Source organism: Oryzias latipes, chromosome 6 (genome assembly GCF_002234675.1).
Source record: "Oryzias latipes chromosome 6, ASM223467v1".
Classification (NCBI taxonomy): Eukaryota; Metazoa; Chordata; class Actinopteri; order Beloniformes; family Adrianichthyidae; genus Oryzias; species Oryzias latipes.
Window position 1 is genome coordinate 585854 of NC_019864.2, and position 24924 is coordinate 610777.

The 24924-nt window shown below is 44.5% G+C and overlaps 1 protein-coding gene across 2 annotated transcripts; it reads right to left on the reverse strand.

Moving 5' to 3' along the window:
- Positions 1 to 819: 819 nt before the first annotated feature.
- On the reverse strand, positions 820 to 24346 carry LOC101158572 (fatty acyl-CoA reductase 1). 2 transcript variants are annotated; one of them, XM_023955416.1, is made up of 13 exons: positions 24226 to 24346; positions 16830 to 16909; positions 16628 to 16744; positions 14931 to 15106; positions 14504 to 14683; positions 12332 to 12509; positions 11958 to 12002; positions 11716 to 11843; positions 11566 to 11633; positions 9382 to 9553; positions 5198 to 5327; positions 4737 to 4864; positions 820 to 3224 (listed from the first exon to the last, which is right to left on the reverse strand). In XM_023955416.1, exons 2-13 carry the CDS (start codon positions 16899 to 16901, stop codon positions 3065 to 3067), a joined length of 1554 nt encoding a protein of 517 aa, XP_023811184.1. In that variant the 5' UTR covers positions 16902 to 16909; positions 24226 to 24346; the 3' UTR covers positions 820 to 3064. The 2 variants fall into 2 exon arrangements, with proteins under 2 accessions (XP_023811184.1, XP_023811183.1); XM_023955415.1 differs by lacking the exon at positions 9382 to 9553 and adding an exon at positions 10011 to 10182 and having other exon boundaries at positions 2776 to 3224; positions 24226 to 24345.
- Positions 24347 to 24924: the final 578 nt, after the last annotated feature.

Genomic DNA, 24924 nt, shown 5'->3' on the forward strand with positions numbered 1-24924 from the left:
TATATTTTTCATACTTGCATCTTAACGCTCATCTTTGACACAGGCTGAACCCTGGAAGCACTGATATGTGGTAGAAAAAACATTAATTTGCTGACGTTTCCATTTAGAATGGTGAAGATCCGGTTTTATGGTTTTACACCGACTCTCTGGGATCTGACCAGTAGATCACCTGGAGATCATAAGCACCTGCTCATCCGATGTGACAAACTGCCTTTTGTCTTTAGTCACATCGCTTTTTTTTAATCTAAAGCTCAGCTCCTGAGCAGTAAAGTTTCCTGACTGAACATTGAGGCTTTGCTCCGACTTCACGCTTTCAGCCGGAGTGGTTGTGGAATCCGTCCTGAACTTTAACAGCTGCACGGGCAGAAATCCGTGCTTATGTAACCCAAATATGCCAACGCTTGTAAAAGGAAATCATGTAGGGCTAAACACAGGATTTGACACGTCTGAAAGCAGGCCTGTGTCAGAAGGTTGGACCGGCTGAGCTCCACTAATCTGCCCCCAGCCTTTGAGAAAAACACTTTCCAGGCTTTTCTGGAAAAAGAAAACAGAGCCCTGTTTATTGAGGACAACTGGATCTTTCCATCCGCGGTGTCAGATTTAATCCTGAGAGGTCGTGTTGAATCCTAATGGAGATGTTCAATGCACCTCTTTAATCTGGCTTCCGGATCCACTGCTGCAAATGGTGAACAGATTGTTTCTGCACCACAGGAAACAGGTCAGCCGCTGGCGCTCAGACTAACGCCGCATCTCTTTCACCTTCAGTCGGCCGACGATCACAAAACTCTGACACGGAAGAGAAAGAATCAAACTTTTGCATCAGGAAGAACATACAACGTTTATTTGTCCTTTTTGGTAACAAAACAAAAGGCACTGGGTTAGTTCTTCTGGAAGAGGGTAGGATCATCTTTGAAAGAGAGCAGATGGCCATCCTGATGCTGAGAAGGGAGAGATTTACAGGAGGCTGACACCAACAGCAGGATTTTAACCCAATGCTGAAGACATGGAGCTCAGCTTCACTTCAGCCATGGAGGAGCAAATCACTTCTTCTTTGCAGGAAATGATACATTTATACCCAAAGCTTTAGTTAAAACATTTTTGATCCCAAAAGCTTTTAGTGATGGTTTATAAATGAAGTGAAGGACAGTTATAACCAGAAATCACACGTGGAAAAAGTCACTTTTTTTTTTAATAAAGGCATCATTCTACAAAGATAATAAATGTGGGTGGAGTTAGAGTTTACGATGAGTAGTGTTGATGTCACATGGTTTTGTACCAGTGACATCAACACTATGTTTAACTTTCGAAATAAGGAGATTCAATTTGACCCACGTTATTCCCATCTTAATCAAGTATTTAGTTTGAAATAATTAAAATGACCTTACATGTTTTTTTTAACATTTATTTCACATGTTGACTTCTGATTTACAATCAATGGCATAAAATCCTATTTTGTCGCACTGAGCCCTCCTTGTGCTTCTCCTACACATTCCATACATTAGAATTGCTGTTTGAGTTCAAGTCTGAAAAGTGCTGCTTGGTTTTATTGGCCATAAAAACCTTCTTTTCTGCCCGTTCTGGTTTACAGAAATGTACATAGACGGATTTCAGTTACAAAGAGGGGGCAGAAACCACTTCCTGTGCACCATGCCGACGAAATGGAGCACCTTCCTCTCAGGTGGGAGCAGGAAGGTCAGGTGGAAAATGACAGATTAATCGACAAAAACTTTAAAATGTCACTTTCAATGTCACAAAGAACAGATATGAAGCCTTCAAGTTAAATGACTGCTTGTCCTTCCTGCACATTTATAAATGAAGTTACCATCACAACCTCAAATTCATCGTTGACATTTTAGTGAAACACAAGATTTTGCTGTAACAGAACATAAACAGAACGATTCATCTTCAAAAAGTGCCAGAAGTGACGGGCAGTAACCGCGGGTTTGGCTTCTTGCTGCAAAGTCAGGCTTAAGTTGTGCAAAAAAGTTTCTTTTTCAAACATTCAGAAAAGGTAATGTGACACGTGGTAGAATCAAAAGTTCAATTCTGCTGCAAACGTCAGATCAAAAAGCCCTGCATTCCCTCACTTACAGCGCCGCCCCTGACCTGTCAGCTCTATGCATGTAAACCGCCCACGGCTAAGCAGACCCACTATTATCCCAAAGCCCCCCAAAGAAAACCAGAACACTCACTCAGCAAACACACACCTGATGGCTTTTCTTACTTTTGTCAACAAAAAAGTTCAGGCACCAACTTCCCGTTCACACAAAGCTGTGAATATGACATTCAGGAGGCGGGGACACCGGCGTTCAGGGTCAAGACACACAAAGCCACAACCCAACACAGAGAAGCCCCTTTCTCACTACTGCAGTCAGTTCAACAAATGGACTCAAGCTAAACACACACACACCAAGCTGAAGCGAAGCTCTGTGGCTCGGAAGGAAACACCAAGACAAACATGAGACAAGCGCACAGACAGGAAGCTAAACGTAAAGAACGACAGGACGCCAGAGAGAGCCCATCCTCCGTCTGAGCTGCCCTTTCGGCAGAAACACCGCTCAGCATTCAGGGTAACAGCTACGGGAAAAAGAAGAAGCACAACATGAAGCTTTTGCAAGACGTTATGCGGAAATAGTCTGTTTTAGGCACTGGTGAATGCGTCTCCGTCTGCTCTGCTGGTAAAGAGTCGGTCCAGATGCAGAGTTTTCCACCTGAACGTTTCAAACGGCTTTGGTCTGATGATAAACACTAATGTGTAAGAAAACAAAAACTGCAGGCAGAAAATTTGGTTTAAAAAAGCCTAACTTTAGGAGTCCAAAGAGACTGAATCCTGACGGGCTCTCAGGGCAGAGTATCATCCAAATAAAGTCTTGAAAGTGACCCGCGCCCATTAGCCCGACACGTATGCAGCGCTTTCAACACGCCGGTGCAGGAGTGACGAAGGAAGCAGGAATCAGTCCAGGCTGGTCAGAGGCTCTTCTTTTCAGGCATTCGCTTGGTTACTGCAGCGTTGAAAACAGGAACCTCTCGTCGGCCTCAGGTCTCCGACCGCCTTCCCAGCTCATTATCTCATGGTGGAGGAAGCTCTGAAGTAGGAGAGGAATTTGAAGCAGAGGCTCACCACAAAGTACCAGATGTTTCGGGCCATCTGGGATCGGGCGATGAAGATGCGCCAAATGAACACCACCAGGATGGTGTTGAAGGTGTAGCGGATGTTCCTCAGCCTGAACAGACAAACATGGTTCAACAAGATGCTGACAGTTATCTGCCAACAGCTTTGAGCTGGAACAGGAACCCACACTGACTCTTCCACAGCTTCTCTGACGCAATTCAAACCTTTTTTTTAATCCAACCTGCCAAAAGTCCCCCCCCCCCCCCCCCCCATAGAGGTCCGTCACAGTTAAAAGGTCAGCTAACAAAAAAAAGTTCAGAATCTCATAATGTAACAACAAAAATCTATGAAGAAAATCTGACTAGAAACAGTTTCACCAGGAGACATGAAGGATAAACTCTGGAACTCGTCTTTTCACCGCTTCATTTGTAGAAGAAAGGTGGATCTCCTGTGTGCTCTAGATGGAATGGATGGAAGAAGAACAAAGGAGGAGGAGATCCTGAAGGAGAAGTTTGATAAGAACGTTCTTGAGGTGAAGAGAGGGACGGATAGGAGGATGAGCCTGAAGGGGGGGTGATAGAAAAGGTTGGTGTTTGTACAGAGACTCTGATGTGTGATGTGTGACTAAAGATAAAGGGAGAGGTGTAGATGACTGTGGTGAGAACAGCCATGTTGTTGATGCAGAGCTGGAGGAAGCAGAGATGAAGATGTTGAGGTTCTCTTTGGGACAGACCAGGATGGATCAGGAATGAATCCATCAGAGGAACAGATCATGGTGGATGTTCTGGATAAATGCAGGGAAGCAGATGGAGATGGTTTAGACACGTTGAGAGGAGGAGCAGTGATGATGCTGGAAAAAGGATGCTGAGGTTGGAGGAGAGAGGAAGACCAAAGAGGAGGATCATGGAGGCGGAGAAAGAGGAGATGAGGGAGGTTGGTGTGAAGGAGGAGGATGCAGAGGACAGTATTAGATGGAGACAGATGATTCACTGTGATGTGTTCCCAAAGGTAGACACAATAGTCAGCTTTGGGATCTTTTCCTGAGAAACCAACTTCCTGCTTGATTTCAGGAGGCAGACACCATCTCTGTCCTTGAGACTTCAAACCCCCCTGTCTGATGCAGCTGATAGTCAGGATAAACATATGACGAACTTTCCTGTTCTCCCAGATGTTCCAGTGTTCATCTCTTTTCTTTCATCTCTGACCCAAGCTTATCACAGCAAATGCCCCCACCCACCAGAATCCAGTTCTGCTGGAGGGTCCTTGCCGTTACCGGGGTTTTCCACCCCACATCCACACAGTTTAACGCTGCGTCTAGGAATTACACTGAGACACACAAATGTGACAGTAATATGCAAAACCTCCTGGGCCTAATCCAAACGTGAAACAACGTGGCCTTTATGCTCTGCCTCCACATGAAATGAAAATCACCCCTCCTTCTGAGTCAATGCATTTCAGTCATCACAGTCAGCGGCAGCACACAAAAACCTGCTGCTACCGTGTATAAGGAGGCTCCTTTAAAGGACAACTGGAAATTCTGGGAGGTTTTTTTGTCATGTTACATGCATGTGCAGAAATTGGTGTTGGTGCTGGCAGAGGCGTGAGACGGCTTTGGGTTCCTTACTTGTTGAGGTGTTTGCGCGCAGCAGGAAGGCCCGACAGCTCTTCGTTCAGGACGTACTTTTTGGTGCCCATGCAGTAACTTTCCATGTACTCTGCCCAATTCAGCTGACGCACGTCAAAGTTGAAGACCTGCAAGAGGCAGAGCAGGCACTTCACTTCTACAGGGACAGACACTGCAGAGGTTTGCCTGATTGTGAAGATCAGACCCAACGCTTTGACGTGTTTCCACCACTTAAAAATTATCTTCCCAGCACAACTGCACATCTCAGAAATATGCAAATTCCTCACTATTCTTCCTGAAAGGGGCGTCTGTTCATCAGGACATGCAGTCAGCAGTAAGTGAATGACTGCAGTCAGACATGACCGTCCAATGGTCTGTCATCGCCACAGAGTGATCTGTGCGGCAGGACAACAGGAAAGCAGCTGTCTCGCTACACATCATCACATCATTGCTCCTCCTACCTTCTTATCTTCTGGGCTCATCTGGGCCAGCAGCATGCTCATGTTGTCCGTGTTCCACTCCCACGAGTGACTGGTGAAGTACTCCAGGACCATCATGGCTTTGTGGAGGCGGGAAATGGTCTTCATCATCCTGTGACGAGGAACATTTGATGGTGAGGAGCAAGGCAGCAAGGCAGAAGGTGGACGTTACGATGTGACGCAGCATCAGAGAGGATGATGGGAGAAACATGTGAAGTAAAAGTGGTGAGGAAGAGGGAGAGGGGCAGTGGGACAGTGTTTCAGGGTTCAGGGGCAGAGATGAACTTGTCCACAGATGTTTCCTTATAAAAGTCGAAGACAGATTTTAATTGGTTCCTCTTTTGTTGCTGTCTTGTTAAAATTCATGACAACCCACCTGAAATGAGGTTTACCACACAGCATCATGTCAGTGAAGGTTTTTATTTCTCCAGGTGATGTTCTCTTGTAGATGAGTCGTAGCATTTGGACTCAAAACCTTGAAACGTTTCACCACCCATCCAAGAGGCTCATGAGCCACTAGGATTTTAAGTCCAGATGCCATGACTCAACCTCAAGACAACCATCTTCTTCCTCTATCTTCACTGAGGTTTGTGTGTCTTCAGGTCCAGAAACATGAGACGGTTGGGGCAGAAGCGGCACATTTTTAAGCTGAAAGTCTCCCTGTGAGCATCGCTGCTTTGTCTGCTATTGCCATCAAGAGCTTCCCCAAATACTGAGCCCCCCCCCACCACCACCAGACATTATTATCCATTCATCTGTTTACTGGAATGGATGACTTTGAGCTCTAATGGTTTTCTGCGGCCTCTGCTGTGGCCCGTAAATGCTGCCGCTTACACTCCCCCCCACAACCACCCAGTCCCATGGGTCCGGACCTTCAAGACTAGCACTACTTACCTTTGAGCAAAGACAAAAAATTAATTAGATACACATTAATCTTGAACAAACAATAGTTTAAAAAATATCCCCCAAATAATAAATAACAGCAACAAAGTTCAGGTGAATTTGTATTTGTTCAGCTCTACACTTTAAGGGCAGACTAAGCGGCTTTGTCTCAGTTTGACCCTTAAAGTATTAATCCTGTTCTGTTCAGAAATCAAACCCATCTGAGTCACTTAACTGAGAGACAAAGACTCATTTCTAGGTTGCTGCACAGGACAACTAAACCTCTTTGTCACCCCACAACTGAGCAATCAAACTGAGGACATTAAACAAGATCACTGAGCAGAAGGATCCAGTGTGAGCTGGACTGCTCTGGTTAGGGACTGTCAATAAGGCCAGACACTCAACAGACCTGACCTCACTGGCTGTCTAACCCTTTTTGGAGCCAAATAGACCCAACTGGTATTGTGAAAACGTAACAGTCAACTACAAACATGCGTTACCAAAAAACAATAATGAAAAAAAGAGGGCGCGACTAAAAAAAATCATCAGAAGAAATAATACCGACAGTAGCTACTGTCGCCCAACCCCCAGCTGAGGACAAAGGACTCCTAACGACCCAAAACCATGTACCGGTAGTCTAAGTAGACAATACCATCCAGCTTCAGGTCTGACTCCTCCCCCATGAGCACATATAAACCAGCTCTTCGACCAGCTATTTCAGAATTGACAAAGCCTTTTGGATAAGAGGTGAAATGTCTTCAACTTTAAAAACCAAGTCCAGATGACAACCCCTAAACCTACTACTATGATGGAATCTACCTGGATGAATGAGAGTCTTCATAGACCGAAAACTACAGCGAGTTGTGGTTAATGGGGTCGGGACAAATTAAGCGTGGGGTCTAGTTAGGAGGCGCCTAAACTTCATGCTGCTGGTTCCACACAAAACCACACAGACAGAGGTTTGAGCAGCTCTGATGGCTTTACTTTGTCAATTCCCCTTGATGGGTGGGGCAGGGGCAGTTGTGACATTCGGTCTTCCAGTCCTGGAGTGGGGGAAAATCAGGTTTTACCATCTGCCTTTTCCTGTGACAGACGTGCAGACAGTCTCTAACTTGTGGGACAAATCTGTGCTGTGCCAGTGCCGACGTCTGTTTGCAAAAATATCTGCACAAATATTCAACGCAAAACCATTGTTGGGTCATTTCTTTATTAGAAAATGTCTTCTTTGACGTCCGGCTGCTCCATTTACGGGTTCCTACAGCAAGTTATCTGCGTAACCTTTGCTCTGTATCCTTCGCACTCACGCCAAACACTCTCACTATTTCCTTTTCTACCTGCATGAACCTCCTCTTGGGTCTTCCTCTAGTCCCCTTTCCTCTCTCCTCCAACCTCAGCATCCTTTTTCCAGCATCATCACTGCTCCTCCTCTCAACGTGTCCAAACCATCTCCATCTGCTTCCCTGCATTTATCCAGAACATCCACCATGATCTGTTCCTCTGATGGATTCATTCCTGATCCATCCTGGTCTTTCCCAAAGAGAACCTCAACATCTTCATCTCTGCCTCCTGTCTTTGCATCAACAACATGGCTGTTCTCATTAGTCTTCTACACCTTTCCCTTTATTTTTAGTCACACATCACACCTGAAACCTTCCTCCACCTGTTCCAACCTGCTTGACCACGCCTCTCCACCTCTTTCCTACACTCTGTGCTGTTCTGGACAGCTCTGAAAGTCCTCCACCTTCTCCACCTCTGTTCCGTGTAACATCTCATTTACACACAGATTCTCTGTCTTACTGACCGTCATTCCTCTTCTTTCCAGAGCAAACCTCCACCCCTCAGATGTTCCTCCACCTGCTTTCTGCTCTCACTACAGATCACAGTGTCATCTGCAAACATCACTCATCAGAGATTCCCGTCTAATCTCATCTTCTGTCCATCACCACAGAAACAAAGAGCTCAAAGCTGATCGTTGGTTGTAGTCCCACCTCCACCTTCAACTCCTCCCTTTCACCTCCAGAACATCTCACCTCTGTCTGGGTCATTTAAAAAGTTTGTTTTTAACACAACTGCACATGCATATGCAAATTCCCCACTATTCTTCCTGAAAGGAGCGTCTATTCACTTGAACATGCAGTCAGACTCAGCAGTAAATGAATGACTGCAGTCAGACATGACTGTCCCATGGTCTGTCATCTCCACAGAGCGCTCTGTGTGGCAGGACAACAGGAGATCTACATTGACTGTCAAGAGGCTATAAAGACTGTATTTTAAGCTTAGTCTGCCCTTAAAATGACCAGAAGACAGTTTAAATTCTGAATCAAAAACTAGAAGTGATTTCAAAGCACTCAGCAATGATTGACAAAAAAACAGATAAGTCTAACTGGATTTAAAAAGAGGTTCAGAAGGAAATAGATGATTTTTAACATAACCTTATTAGTCAAAGCAAGTTTTTTATGTGTTTCAAACAAATACCAAAGTGGTACTACCCTTCCTACAACCCATTTAAATCCAGTCCAACTTCACTTCTGATCAAATCCATGGTTAAAGTGTGAATGCTGCTAGAGAGCAGAAAAATGCCTTCAGAAAGAATCCGAATCTGCAGATTGGGCAGAATAAAATTCAATTAAAAAAACATTAGTTTGGGTTTTGAACCAAATGTTGTTGTCTTTGAGAAATTTTACACCAATCGTGAAAGGATGCAGATTCTTTCATTGAGGGTGGATGATTGGTAAGATGCGATGAACATGCATGGCTAATCAACACACAAGGGTAGGGATAATCATTACTCCAAACTGTTGACAAACCAAACGGAAAAAGGAGTGAATCAGTCTGATTTTACAGAGCAAAAGAGTAAAACCTGCAAATGATTTACCACTTAAAACACTGATCAGGATTGACAGCAATCAGGCTGCATGCAGGGACGTTGCTTTCAGTGCGACGAAGGACGTCTGACTGAACACAACTTTATGAACCTCCAAATATCCCATGATTGGCTGAGAGGTTAGCAGTAAAAATCGTCATGTCCGCTCTGTAGTTTGCCTGCAAAAGGTCAAGCAGGGCTGTCATCTTTTGAAGACAGCAGCTCATGCTTGTATCAGAATCAAATGTCACTGAGATGATTCCTTGATGATCAAAGGAAACCCTGTAGACACCGTCTCTTCTGCCCTGGGTCCATTCTGGTTCCACAACCCCAAAACACAACCAGGGAGGGTGGGGATATGTGGGAAGAGTGGGGGCTGACTGGCAGAGAAGAGGGAGCTGGGAGGCAGTTGCAACCTTACCGGGGCTTGTGACCCGTCAGCCTGAGATAGCCGTCATAGAGCAGGGCGGGCAGCGTGTGGCTGACTGTGGTCCAGTACTGATTAGTAAAGGGGTTGGAGCGCAGATTGACATTGGGCCTTCTGAAGGCCTGCTCTAAGGGATTGGTCTTGAAGGTCATGTTTATACAATATTCTGTAGAAGAGAGATACACGACATGACGGGACACGGAGTACACAGAGGATGAGATGTAGAAAATGCATTTCCTCCCTTCATAAGTTAGAGCTAGGTGCAGCCTCAATGCAAAGGCTGACGATTAGCGTCATCATGTGACACTGGCTCCAGTTTTTCTTCCCGGGATAACGCAGAAGGTCAACGCCTGGGTGGAGTTCCCAGCTCGAGTCCATCTCTGAACTTAGTGCTGATGTCTCAGGAAACCAAAGGAAAACTAAAGTGGAGTAGAGTGCAGAACCCACTATCCTGTCCTGATTAGGATCAGCGATGGGTTATGCAGTCTTTAACAAAACTACACAAAAACATATTTTTGCACATCAACAATGCAGCCATGATGTTAGGCAACTACACTAAAAGAAAGGGACAGGATAAAGCGGCAGAGACGTGGAGAGGGGCTCTCAGACAGAAGCGGGGTTACCTGGGCTCTCGTCCAATCAGTCTGAGGTACAGATCATAGAGGAAGGCGGGAGCCTTGTGGCTCACGGCTATCCAGTACTGATTGATTAGGTGATTGGTTGTGAGATTAACATTGGGGCGACGAAAGGCCTGCTCAAGGGGGTTCCTCTTGAAGGTAGATATTACATGGTACTCTAAGAAGAAAGGTTGTTTAACACAAGCCATCAATGAACAGCTTTTATTCTTCTCATTTCCTATTTCATTGACAGATGAAAACAAGATGTTCCTTACCCCAAACTGTCTATGGCACATAGATACATACATACATATGATGCCAGTCAGCATAAACAGCCCAGTGTGCATCACTGTAAAGGGTGTAGATTTTATTTTATTTATTTATTTATTTTTACACGGAAGCAGGGATCATTCCGAGCTACTTTTCATGTTCACATGGATTTAAGCCAAACCACGATGCATTATCTGATACCTTTTTTTAACATCTTCTTGGTAATCCTCATATTTTTTAATGACACTTTTTCGGTATTGCAAAAATTATAAACTGACCAATCAGACGCCTCAGTAATGGCATTTGATCTCATGTCTAACGTTTGAAACATTTGATTGACAGATTTCGTGTGGTTTGCTTTTGTAGAGGTAGGGGTGTGGACTTCCAACAAGCTCACTCCTGATTCGCGTGGAGTTGTTGCTATAAAAACCAAGACTCAGACGACACGGATCAATCACTGCTTATGGAGAATGTCTGGCTCCAACACCGCGGCATCATGAAAAAATGGCGTTTGTTAGTTTGTACAAACATCTGTAAAGCCTCTAAGTTTTCTACACGTTAGTGCTCAGTCCACCTTCAAACGTTTTTGCTCCAAGAACGCCACCCGGTTCCATGCTGGAGGGTCATCAGCGTCCGCTCCACAATAACTCACAGATAAGACTACAAAACCTGCTGTGTTCTGAATCCTCACAGATTTCATGCCAACACATAACAATGTTGTAGATTTAAGTAGACCCGCTGGGAGACTTTGTTGGTTTACAGCATTCATTGTTGTAGAAAGTTGAAATTTTATTTTTTCTTACGTTTTCCTTACATTCTTACCTCAGCTTTCATCATTCTGAATCAATTGAATGCCCTATAGAATTCCTTCTGGACCAGAATTAACAAGTACAGATCCAGATTTATCAATTTTTTTTGTTTTTGGAAAATAATTTTCTTTGCAGAAATGTATTTAAAAATCTCTGCTCTGCTTTATTAAAGGCTTGCCTGACAGTTAAGGTAGGATATTTAACAAACTAACAGCTTGAAGCTCCAAAACCAATAAAACTATTTTTAGCTGCTCGACAGAGACGGGAATTTCAGAGGACAAGCTTGAAGAGTCTTTTGATACCAGATTGTTAAAAGGCAAACTTTTTTTTATAAAAAAGAACCAAGCTGTTAAAATTGACAATAAAAAGTGACTTGAAACACCTACACTTCCTACTATTGTCAGATGAAATGGAAAAAAGGCTGTGCTAATGTCTTCAGAGCACTAAGCTGCAAATGAGAATAAACATGAGAAAGGCCATACCAACTTCCCCCCAGTGAAACGGGTTGATCCCTCCGGTGGTGCAGTTGTACACCAGCATGTTTTTGGACCTAGAGCAACAACCAGACATTGGAGACAAACACATTCAAGAAGCACACCTGGGTCAGAAAGGGAATGGGAGCGCTCCCTGACCTGCTGCGCATCTGTGAGCCGGAGTACCAAGCCACAGCCAGCGTTGCATTGATGACCACATCCACAGGCACCAAGTCGGCCACTGCGTTATTAGATGCTCTCATTGTTCGCAGGATGCCTTTGCCAGCCTGGAGAACAGAGGAAAAGGCAACTAATACATTATTTCAAAAGGATATCCTCTGAAAAAAACAACAACTTTAGGTAACTGGAGGGGGTTAAAGCACTTTTTAATCCGTACTTACTGCAATAAATATTCCACTAGGTCCATTGAAATTGTCAATCCAGCCCTAAAACAAAGAGTGAGGTCAGTGACAGCACATCCAAACTAAGAAAGCAGCAATAGTTCCTCTGATAGTTCTGCCGTTTCACTGCCTGTGAAGCAGCAGTGATGGGGATTTAAGGAAACTATGGCTTAAAAAGCCTTTATCTGCATAACCCTGACTGAGGAAAGGATGAACCTAGCAGCCACAGTGGAACCTAACCAACAGCATTTATGACAATCAGCATATTTTCCTTAAGCCCCTCTCTTTCCTGCCAAAACAGAGACCCTCTGTACTGATTTAAAATGAAGAGTTCAGAGAAAGGTCTTTAGCACAAAAGGGTGGGAGTTCCTCACCGGGAAAGGCTCCTTCCAGCTGGCTCCAACGATGGAAGGCCTGACAATGGCCACGTTGATGTCCCCAGCCTCCTGCTGCAGCAGGTACTCGGCCAAAGCTTTGGTATAGGTGTAGGTGTTAGGACGCTCTCCAAGCAGCTTTGGTAGCAGGGACGATACCAGATCATCATCCATCCAGCTGAACAACAAGGAACCCTTTTACTTCTCCACAACAATGAGCAAAATGAAAAGGCTGAACCTCTATGTTGGGGAGTTTAGCTCAAACATGATATTTTTGACATTTTTTCTGTGGTTCAAGTAATTTAAATTATAACTTGACCAATCAGATGCTTCAATTAAGTGGGTGGCCTGACGTCGAACATTCGAAGAGTTTGATTGACAGATACCACCGAGCCCGCTTTCAGTGGAAGGGGTGTGGCCATCTAACATGCTCACTCCTGATTGGAGAGAGTGGTTGCCATACATGTAGACGGACCAATTACGGCTTACTGAGGACGTCTGCTTCCAACATGGCGAAGGACATTACGTGGCAAACTGGTGGCTCAATTGACTTAATTTGGGTGAAACTGGAAGCAAGGCATTGTCAGTGGGTGGCATCACACGCAGTTATGAGTCAATGTAATGCACTGACACTATGTGACACTATAAAAACCTCGGTGTAAAACAGTGATGCAGGTAAACATGCGTAAATCCTTATTGGCTGTGTTTCCATTGACTATGAAATTACGATATTTGGATTTGCAATAATAATGTCACCAAATAGAAACACAACAATTACCGGGGGGGGGGGGGGGGGGGGGGGGGTCGCAATTATCAAAAAAAAAATTTGGACTTCGAGGAGATGGTTTTGAGGCGTATTGAACTGAGGCGTATTTCGCAAAACTATAGTGGAAACACCTTTTTTTTAACAACCAGTTGGCATTGGGGTTCTCAGTAGGAACTGGATACCGTGGTCACCGCACAGCGACGCCACAAGAGGTCCAACAGCATCACACAGCTCATCAAACGCTCAGTGTGTCATGCAGAATTGTTGGATCCACAACACTTCTGTAAAAAAAAAAAAAAAACACCATTTCCCTAAATGTCTTCATCCGTAGCCGCTCCCAGGTGTGAGGAACTCGCCGCTCCATGGCCTGAATTAGACGCCGATGTCTCCTTTGATGGATGATGGTGAGGGCTAATGCCGTGGCAAAAACTGTAATGCATCTGCTGTCAATCAAATATTGTTTACATCCTTTGCCATGTTTTGAAGTAATTATTGCGTGATTTGGTTTGTGTTTATTTGCTTAACAATAATTACTTAGAAAAGTGGAACTGCAAAACTGTGTTGTTTTTTTTGACATTTCTAGAATTTCAATAAGTTTTTGTTTATGTGTGTAATGGAAACGCAGCTACTGATGGCAACTTTATTCAGTTACCACGGCAGCAGAATTGCAGTTAAAAGACGCTTCTGGTCATTAACTGACTTGAGTTCATTGACATTAGGGCTAAAGTCGTTTACAAAGCATGTTTCTAACATGCAGGAACAGAGGCCATGTTTCATCGCCTACTAAACACCAGCCAGTCCGCTGTAATCATCTTATGATCTATTTAAAAAGCGTAGTCGTTTATTATGATATTGCTGTTTTTAGCCCACTTTTTAGTAAAACTGTTGTTTTTAAGGACATAGACTGCAGAGCGGCAGCAGTTCATTACAATTTCAGCTCGGATTTGTGGGCGGGACTGTTGGTGCAGAGCAACCCCAATGTGTAGCGGAGAAGGGAGCTTGTGGTCTGTCCAGTGACAAATATGCTATTTTTTCCTACTGCATTTTTTCATCTGCTCCTGATTCACAACAATTAGAATAAAGAAATACTCCGAAAAGACGATAAATAAACCAAAAGGTGCACCTCAGCATGAAGGGCTCTGATCTAGACGGTCAGTTTGACCGGATGCTCTCCATCAGAGAACACTCCCATAAAAGAGCCCCGACCCCCCCCCCTGCTCCACCAGAACCTCAGATCTAACCTCCAGCCTGCAGACTCTACAGCTCAGAAAGGCAGTGCGAGTTCGAGACTGTGATCTGCGTTAACGTCTTCCCCTCATGTTAAATATTCTCTGACGTAACCCAAAGGAATGTCAGCCCAGGCTGGAGGAACGGGGCCGCCTCAGAGGGGGGAGCCGGAGACTTACTCCAGAGTGTCGATGAGTTTGCGGTAGTCCACAGGGGGAGGGTAGACGATTTCTTCAATGACCTCTCTGTCACAGTGGGCGTAGGCTGTGGACACGTGGGTGAAGATCTCCAGGTGCTTCATCCTGCGGGCCAGCGCCAGCATCTTCTGAGTGGCCAGCACGTTCAGCTGCATGGCATCTCTGAGGGAGGGCAGAAGACAATCAGCTGACAGGAGCTGCTGACGCTCAAACACCAGAAGAGCAGAGTCGCAGCTCAGTAGGAAAGCGAGGAGGGTGCTGCTGCAGTGAAACGTGAAGACACGTTGGTTCCAAATAACAAAAAGGAAAAAGCGTCTGCACATTTTTTTCCTGAAGCTGGTCTGAATCTGCTCTGCTTCTCTGATTTATTTTCAGATCGCTGAAAGAGTTGGAATGGAGCGGCACTGACTTGAGCGGCTCGTTGAAGCGGATGGTGGCGGCGCAGTGGAAGACGATGTTAATGCGTTCTGCCAGCAAGTCCTGGTCCTCTTTGCTGAGATCCATCTCTGCCAGAGTGAGGTCAGAGTTCACGGCGATGATCTTCTCAGCGAAGCCCGGCTGCTCCACTTGCAACTGTTCAAACAACTGCAATAAAAAGAGATTTCCATGACTTTAGGACATATGGCGGAGCTTCCACACGGCTGCAGCTGCTGCCTCTGCTGCACGAGCAGAAGGCAAGCCACTCAGCCGAGCTGGGCTTCAAACCTTCACTTCAGAAAAAACTAGACGCCGGGAAATAAAGCAGCACCTAAAGCAAACCTTAGTTTAAATTAAAATACAAACTGTGTTCACATCTGAGCAAACAGGATGTGGTTACACATGAAGAGTTTCAGTCAAACAGAACTTCCCCCTGCTGCAAACTGCTGAGCAATCAACCAGGAGCGGGCTGCTTGGTTTCATGAGACAAGAACTTTCTCTAACCCCTAAGAAACCAGTCCACAGACCCAAAGACAGAAACTAGCAGGCTGAACTTCCAGAGCGTGGAAAAGCTTCTCACTCAGTGCACCGAGGAGCGCCGTCGCCTGCAGGAAGGCGATCTGTGTTCTGGTACTGAACCAACTCATGACAGAAATGAGACGAAAGACTGGACCATCTGACTTGACAGAAATCAGCATAGCTCCCAAACTTCAAGCCACTTCAAGGCCATTTCTGCACATTCTGGAAGCTCTCTACACCCATGCTGAAGCTTGACCCCGCCCCCACATCTTCAACTGTCACTTAGTCATCAATTTAAGAAAAAAAAAGAAGAGGGAAACCTTGAATACAGAAAAAAGAGATCAACAATGTCTTCTATGTATTGTTTTAGTGCATGAACATATTTAAAGTTCCACTACGATCATCTTTTGATCTATTTTCAAAGCGTTCCAGTGGTCTTCTAAATATGATGGTGATGCCGTTTTCAGCCAAAATCAAAAACCTGGGTCGTTTTCTACGACAGTGTCTGTAGAGCGGCAGGAGTCCATTAAAAATTAACCTCCGAGTTGTGGGCGGGACTGTTGGCATGAAGAAAACCCCCCCTCACCACCCATAAATGAGAGCTCTGTTTACACTTTCTCCCACTAGCTTACAGCCCCCCACACCCCCAACTAAAAATGTACATAGCAAATAAAAGGCGAACAGTATCAGATCCATGAAGTCGTACAGTTTAGATCCAGATTGCAGCTCAGGTGAGGAAAACAAAGACGTTCAGGGATCTATCGGTCTGACAGTGCATGATCAGAATGGAGCGGAGCAGGAAACCTGTGGCTCACCGACTGAAATTTTTATGCAACAGTTAAATGTTCTTTTAACTGTATTTTTTCGTTTGCTTTGATTGACAATGATTTGAAAAAATAAATAGTACTCAGAAATGCAATTTTAAGCTCTAGTTTCTTTAGACGTGTCCTCTATCCTGCCCAAAAAACAAGTTCAAAAGACCAAAAATAACATTTTCGTTGGGGTGGTTCTTTAAGCTGTTTTCTTTGTGAAGCATTTTGCCTGCTGTAGGTTTTTATGAACAGTTGCAGGGGTATTTGCTTCATCGCAGTCCCACTCTGTGCTGGGTACAGGCTCAGACTGTGCAGTTAACCCTCCTGACGTTCCCACCGTCTCGTGATGCCGCCTCACCTTGCAGTTGATCATGTCGGCCACGCGGGCCTGCGGGCTCTGGCCCGCCTTTGACCGGACCAGCACATAGACGGCTCCCACTTCGGGGCAGGACCTCAGCAGCTTCTCCAGCAACACCTTCATTACAGAGCAGAGCAGCAGCCATCATTCAGACGGAGGCGTGCTTCAGTTCGGCTCCCACATTTCATTCACGTGCGTTTACCTTCCCCATGAAGCCCGTCGCTCCAGAGAGCAGCACGTTTTTTCCTGCATAGTACTCTGGGATGGTCACCATGGTATCTCCTGCAAAAGAACAATCCGGTTCTAATCAGAGGTGGTTTCTTCAAAGTAAGACATTCTGGGAAAAAACACTTTTGTTTCATAAATCCTTCATAACAGCAACAACTATAGTATTTATATTAGATTTAGTTTTAAGAAAACCTTTATGGGTTGACCTTAAAATGACCTGCCTGCATAAAGCACATTTGCCTTTTATACATTCAGTTATAATTTAAATAGAAAACCACACAAAGTCTTGATCCTATTAAGTGGAACCCTGAAAGACTTGAAACCTTGTAGGTTCTGTGATTAATTATTGTAGAAAACCTGTGATTTTATTCTACATAATATGCATTTCTATATTAAAAGATCTTATAGACTGTTGTGAAATTCATTGAGAATTCAGCTGATAGTCCAACGATGGAATATTACGATTTTTATCCCGACCACCGGTTCTGTTCAGACATTTTAGACTACATTTCCAAGTGCAGCTAGAGACTGGAGGGGGTCTGGTTTGGTTGTTCTGTTGGTTTCATTAGACCAGGACCGTCCATGGCTCTGCTGGGGCAGTTCACAGTTGAGTGTGAAGCAACTGGAATTAGAGTTAGCGCCTCCATGGTTCTCCACAGGAAAAAGGTTATCTGCCCTTTCCGGTCAGTGGAGAACTTTGAGTTGAAGTATCTTGGAGTCTTGTTCAAGAGTGAGGGAAGGATGGAGCATGAGGTTGAGCGGGTGATCGGTGCAAAAACTGCAGTAATGCCGTTGAAGAGTGAAGAAGGAGCTGAGTCAATACGGAAAGCTCTAGATTTGCTGAAGGTGAAGAGGAGGAGGCCACAGGGAAGACCCAGGACCCGCTTGGGATCGGAAGAACTTTCAGTGGAAAGGAAAGCCAGAGAATCTGTCCTTTGACTGCTGCCCCCCAGGACACTTGTCAAATCTCTAATGCCCCCCAGGACTGGCTCCAGATAGGTAGAAGATAGAATGTGGAAGATAAATGGATCTTAAAATACTTTTAGACTGATTCCCACTTCCTTACACTGCAAAGGCTCACCAACAAGTTATAACAACGTTCAGACAGTAAAAATCTCAGACCGTACCACCTTCAGTTAGCATGTCCCATTAGGAAGAAGAGGCAGAAGAACGGCTGATGCTGCTCAGAAAGCAGCTTCATTGCTCAGTCTTATAGATTTCAGTGCATCAGGATGGATTAGATACAAAGTTGTCTGTAAAAACAAATCAGGGACGAGGATTTGGCTGTTTTCTGTAGCAATGTCAACTATAAAAACTATAAAAACCAACAAGCATGTCATTTTCAGAACCCGCTGAATCCCTTTTGGAGTAACTGGGCCGGTAGGGTACACCCTAAGCATTTCGCTAGTTTGTTACCAGGCCGCACACTCACAATTTACAGCTACCACTTAACCTATGGTGCATGTTTTTTGGACATTGGGAGGAAACCAGAGTTCCTGGACAAAACACACGAATGAGGAGAACCTGCGGACTCCACACAGAAAAAACCCCAGCAGGGATTCAAACCAGAGTATTCTCAGGCAAGGGTGCTGACCACTACCCACCGTCCAGCCCGTCCCCCACTAACATGCAAAAAGTGTTTGTTTTTCAAGGAATTGAGCTTCTGTATCTACAGTCTTTACACTGAGTGTTCACATTCAACAATATCGTTTATTTTCCAGATCATGCAGCGGCTTAAAAAAAAAAGCCAGCAATGCTAGTCCCCATGGGGGGGGGGCCTCCTGCACATCCATGTGAAAGTTCCTCAAGCAACTGTGCTCAGAGGTGGTTCAACAAGCTGCTGAATCATGAGACAAGTATGCAACGTCTGCCTTTACAGTTAAATCCATCAGTGCCAACAACAGGTTGCCCCACATGGATGGAACTAATCCCTGGAAAATCTAAAGAAAAGGTGTGAAAACAATAGACTTTTTCTATAAAGGTTTTCCTGCAGCCTGATGCTGAGCTCAGCTTCTTATCACAGACCTTCAGTAGATGGTCTGGGCCCACTTAAGGCTCATAAACAACACACAAAACTGGCTTCAGGTGGATGTAGACCTGGTTTGACTAAACCTTAATGCTGCACCACTGCTCTTATTGTGACAGGTGAACCAGTTCTTCTGCTTTCTTTCATCAGATCAGTGCTCTGACAAACACTTCCACAAAAACTATTTTTAGAAAAGAAAAAACTCAAAGCAAGACCAAAAAAAAAAAAAAGGCGACTCAAGAGTCACACACCTTCTAAATTCCTACACACGAGAATAAAAAGATCCAGTATTATGAGGGAACATTACTGCAGGTTGCCATGACAACAGAGCCACTATCCCAGCAGGACGGTGGACCCGAGTGAGCAGCGGCAATCCCGCTCAGACTAACCATGTAGCGAGTGCCCCCCCCTCCTGCTGCTCGCCTGTTAAAGCCCCACTGTGGCTGCAGCCCGGCTGCTCTCTGGGTGACGGCAGCTCCGACACGAAGAGACAGGACGAACTCTGGAGCAGAAGAGATTTCTGTTCCAGAGCACTGAAGTCTGAACAGCCTTCACACACTTCTCTGACAGAGCTGAGAATGTCTGCATTCCTATCTGCACCAGCATTTATGACTGTTGGACATGATGAATCAAGACAGGAATGGGGCAGAAACAGGAAAAGCCCGACCTCGGCGGCGGACGAGCCTTTGGCGCCGTAATGCCTTGTGTTACCCTCCAGCTGTAATTTTCCTCTCTGATAGTCTTCAGCCAGGTCAAATGAAACCTGATTGTACCACAGCTCCAGCTTTGCCTCATCTCTCCAGAAGAATTTCTCCCTGAAACTGTGTGGTTGTTGTAGTGCATTGTGGGAAACTCCAGACCGCGTTTTCTTCCATCAGGGGTGTCCTCCTTGGTCATTTCTATTGACTGTATCTGAGAACCAAAGCAAGCGAGTGTGACGGTTTACTCCCAGCTCCGACAAAATGAGGACAATTCAGCCGCCATTTTTTCCCGATCCGGACGGCACCATGTTGGAGCCAGACGACATCAGCAGACAGTTGTTGGACGTCCACACCCCTACCAGTGAAAGAGGGCTACACGAAATCTGGCAAACGTTTTGAACATTTATAACTTGAACAACTTGCACTAAGAAAAATCATTTTTAAAAATAATTAAGATTGTCAAAAACATGCTAGAAAAAGAGCAAGAATTATTTAAAAAGCTGTTTATTTCTCATTGTAGTCTATGGGATTTTGGCTTCTTGGAACCAGGAGTTCCTGTTTGAAATGTCAGGGCAGTGAGTCACTCAGTCCAGTTCTCTTATACAACATACTCAACGGTTGTCTCCATTAAGTGGAGTTTGACTCAAACAGCTCCTGAAGGTGGATTGGACTCTGGTGCACTTTGACCTTGGAGCTTTAATGTGTTTGGAGGTGGTTTTTGGTTTCTGCGTTGGTCTCATCTGCTCTCAAAGGCAGGCTCTCATTTCTGGCGCGTCACTGACATAACCAAAAAAATCTTTGCTTGCAGGTTCTTTTGCCCAACTCTTTGACCGTGAATATTTTGTCATTTTAACAAAATGAGCCTTTAGTGTTGATGTGATTGATCCTCTTTAGCATTTGCTGACAGCAGGAAAGCCTTCTTTTATTTCCAATGACAGTATATTAACTTTGTGGGGTTTTACGAGCCAACGAGTTCAACCGAGTTACACTCAAAACGGTGGTCCAACTATTATTCTTTAGACTTCCATCCCATCTTCATGCTGAGCTCCCTGACTTGCAGGGAATTCAGCAAGTCAGGGAGCTACAACAAGTTGTAGCTACAACAAGCAGAGCTGGATCAGAACCGGGACGATTGTGAAGAACCTCAGCCATCCCAACAATGGACTTGTCTCTGTTTGGTTCAGGAAAGGATTTTGGTTCCATGAAGACAAACAAGGAATGAGGAGGAGCTTCTTCCCTCAGGCCGCTTGGAGTCTATACCAGGAAATGCACTGAACCTAAAACGAATTCCAGAACATTTCCCTCACCAATTGTTGTGAATTCTCAACATGACTTGTTCTTTAAGACGAAAGTCACTGCAAACACACCGCCACAGCCTGAGGGCATTAGAAATTTACCACATTGATAATTTTGTTATCAGTTTCATTTCAACAGCTTTTACATATGACCTAAACATGTGTCTAGTGTGTATTTCCTTATATAAAGAAATATTGATAATATTTATATTTGGTTGAATGCTATAAAGCATTCAAGAATTGTTTAAACATTCAAACAATTGTTTTCCTGTTTCTTTCTTTATTCTAGTATCTTCCACCATTTGTTGCTGCTTAACTCCTTCTACATTTTTCCCTTTATTTCAATCATTCAACTATTTAAATGTTCAGCTCTTTCAGCTTTTTCCAGCTATGACTTTATGGTCCTCCAAATCCTTGAACTTTTCAAGATATTCCAGGATTTTCGCCTCCATTGAAATACACGAGGAATCCTTGGTCCCACAGCTCACTGGTTCGATACCCTGCATTTTTCACAAACACATTGTTTTTGTGCTGTTTTCAATTTATTTATGGCCTTAATCATTGACATCAATGACTTTAATCATTACTTTATTTATTTTTTTGCCAATTATTACCCTTTACGTTTCCTTTTTATTTAGCAACATAGCATCCAACCCTGCATTTTCTTCTGGAAATGCAGCTCCTTCTAGTTATTTTTGTATAATTACCTCTTGTAACATCTACCTTTAAAAACCCACCTTTGCAGTATTTTCATGCCGGACAGTCACACTGCACTTTTAATGTGGATGTATTTATGTGTCGAAAAAAACCTGAAGTTGAATTTCAAATACACCAATAGTTGAAACTTCTTAAGACGGAGTTTAGCTACATTTCCTCCACAAACATTTCATTTCATTTGAGTCCAAATGCTGCTGAAGGAGGTAACTAATGTATGAGAAAAAGGAAATACCACCTGGATATTTTTCCAGATGGAAAAGCTGCTGGTCTATATGTCACAGTAACCATACTGCAGCCTCACTATGACAAAACCTAACATATGCTGCAACCAAGTAGCAACACCACTGCAACAACACTTCAATCACATACAAACATCACTGCAACCACGCTGGAACTACGCCGTAACATCAAGCAACATCACCCCACTGCAACGGAGCAGCAACATCACTGCCACTGTGCTACAGCAATATTGCAACCATGCAGCAACCTAACGGCAACCAGAGCATCTAGGTGAGAAGCTCCCTGAAGCATGTTTGTGTTTGCGTTGTTTTCAGACCAGAGTTCCAGGTCTTGTCTGCAACACAAACACAGAGGTGTGTAATCTTGGGCCGGGCCCCGCTGCCTTTTGATCCGGTGTCTGTTAAAGAGCTCCTGCACCTTACAGTCAGTCAGACAAACAGGCAGCAAGTTGATCCCTGATACTTTCAGCCTGAATAATGAATGCCAGGCGCTCTCGTGCTTCAGCAGGGCACCTGTGGAGGAACGGCAGCAGTTTCCAAACTCAAAGATTGAAAATATGAATGAATGAATGAAATGGCAAAAACAACTGCTATGTAAACCAGCAGGGTTCATACTGCACCACCCTTTGGCCTCTTAACCCCCCCCCCCACTAAATTCTAAAGACTGACAACCTGCAGAACAGATGACTTCCTGATAACCTAACAGCACAACTGCTGACACTGATGGATGTAACTACAAGGAATGATAAACTAATAAGAGCTCATTTCTATTCAGAATTTGAGTCCTTTGGACCTCAGAGTTCGCCTGTCTGCTGTAAAAATCTGTTGTCTTCTTGGACACACTTAAAGCCCCACTCCAGTGTAAATGGCGTTTTTACCGTGTTCTTGTGGCATTTTTCTGATGATGGAGTACATTTACTAAGGAAAATTAAGACTAAACCCGCGTTTCTGAGTATTTCTTTGTTCAAATTGTTAATCAGGAGGAGGTGAAAAAATGCTGTTTCAAAAAGCTAATAGCCAGGACTTTGCCCACAGTCTCCCTGCTCCGCTCCATTCTGAAGCGTCCACTGTCTTTGCTTTCCTCGCCTGAGCTGGAATCTGGATGTAAACTGCTGGATAGCTCTGATAATTCTCACCCTTTTTGGTAGACAGCTAATGTTAGCCTGGGGTCTGAGGGGCTGAAAGCTAGTGGGAAAGAGTGCAAACAAAGGGATGATGGGAAATGTGAACCGGCGTCCTCCATAACCTTGGCCCTCCCACCACTCAGAGGTGAATTTCACCTGCTGCTCTGCAGAAACTATGTTCTAGAAAACGACTCAGTTATTTGGATTTTGTCTAAAAACATTAGGCTTATAATTAAAAGACCCCAGGGAAGAAAACAGGTGATCGGAGTGGGACTTTAAGGGACTGCAGAGGTTCACGGATCAGAGGACTCACTTATGCACACTTCTATGGAACTGATGCTACTAGACACACATTTATTATGTGATTTACAAATCAGTTAATTTTCTGTCCAAAATAAACTTTTATATAATAAATAGAGTTTTAAGATAGTCGTTTCCGCAAAAAAGTGGAACTTTAACAAATAAAATGTATTATTCATATGAAAACATTACAGTGGTTTTATTTTGAGATGCATGGATTTCCTGAGGTTTTTTTTTAAATCTAACTGAACTCTTTTTCCTAACTAAGGTGTCAAAGCGTTCATTAAATTACAGAGGCTACTAATTGACATTGATTGAGCAGCAACATGCGCCACGCTGCAGCCGTCTCCAGAGAAGAGCCGCTTCCTGCTTGTTTGCTGGAACAACACGTCGTCTTCTTCTTCTTCTTCTTCCCACGTGCTGATGGAGATGAAATTACCTTCATGAGGAACTCATGAGGAGGAGGAGGAGGAGGAGGAGGCTTTCCCTGAGCCGAGCATCAGCTGACTTTGATTCACAAAAGCCTAAAAACTGAGGAACAAGCTTCACCAAGAAAAGCCAAGCCTGAGACCTTCCGAGGCGCAACAGCCTGAAACCAGACGCGACTTCCCGTGACTCTACCGAAATGAATGCCTCACAACCGGGGGGTGTAGCTAAAAAGTGGTGCACTTCTGCAAAGCCCGGCCTCGATTTAAAGGGAGGCTCCTGAAAGGGGAGGGACGGGGAGTCTACATTTGATCAACAATCTTCTGCCAGCCGGGAGCTTCGAGGCTGCGAGATGTTTCTGCAGCACCAGACTGACTCCTCCGTCCACATGACCCGCGCGTTCCTGCCAGCCGAGCCGCGGCGTGCCGCCCGGAGGCGCCCCTCCCTCGCGGCGCATCTCCTCCGAGCCGCCCGTCGGTTAGCGGTTCGATAACCGCGCAGAACGAAGCGCCTCGGATGGGCGCGTGGGACAGCGTACGTACCGCAAACGTCGAGTTATCCCGGGTTGGAAAGCAGTGGCTCCGCGCGGAGAGTCGGGAGAGTGAAGAGCGCCGCTTCAGAGGACAGAGTGAGGGCTCAGCCGGAAGCCAGCCGTTTACAACAACCGCCGTGACGTCAATGAACAGCGGGCTCCTCCACAGATAGGAGAAAAAAGAAGAGGACTCACTCCTTCCCCTTTCCCTCCCATCAACACTTGGGGTGTGTACTGGCGACAGGCTGGCGTTCAAAACGTATCCCGATACACATCCCACTATAAGTCATTGCAGCGTAACACATTTTCTTTTGCTTTTTTCAAGAGTATCACTTAAAAATAACTCTGCCTTGAACAATAATACACCTTTCATTGTGATAAAATTGTAAGATGTAGTTTATTTAATGATCACGATGTTAAGCACTGCAACTGTATCTCAAATAAGTTGCTTTTAGCCAAGAAAATTCATAGTTCTTTTATTTTGGTAACTTAAAATATGTAGAGGGAACAGTCAACATGTCTGATTTTTACAACAAAAATGTTTCAGTATAAGAAAAAGAAAAATGGAATGAATGTGCCTTAACCAGTAAGGTTCTAAATGTATGATTGAGTAAATAAAGTTCTGTTTATTTTCAACATTGCTTAATGTAGATTCTCCAGGGGCCTGAATGGTGATTCAAAATCTTCTTTCTCTTTCGGCTTCTCCCAT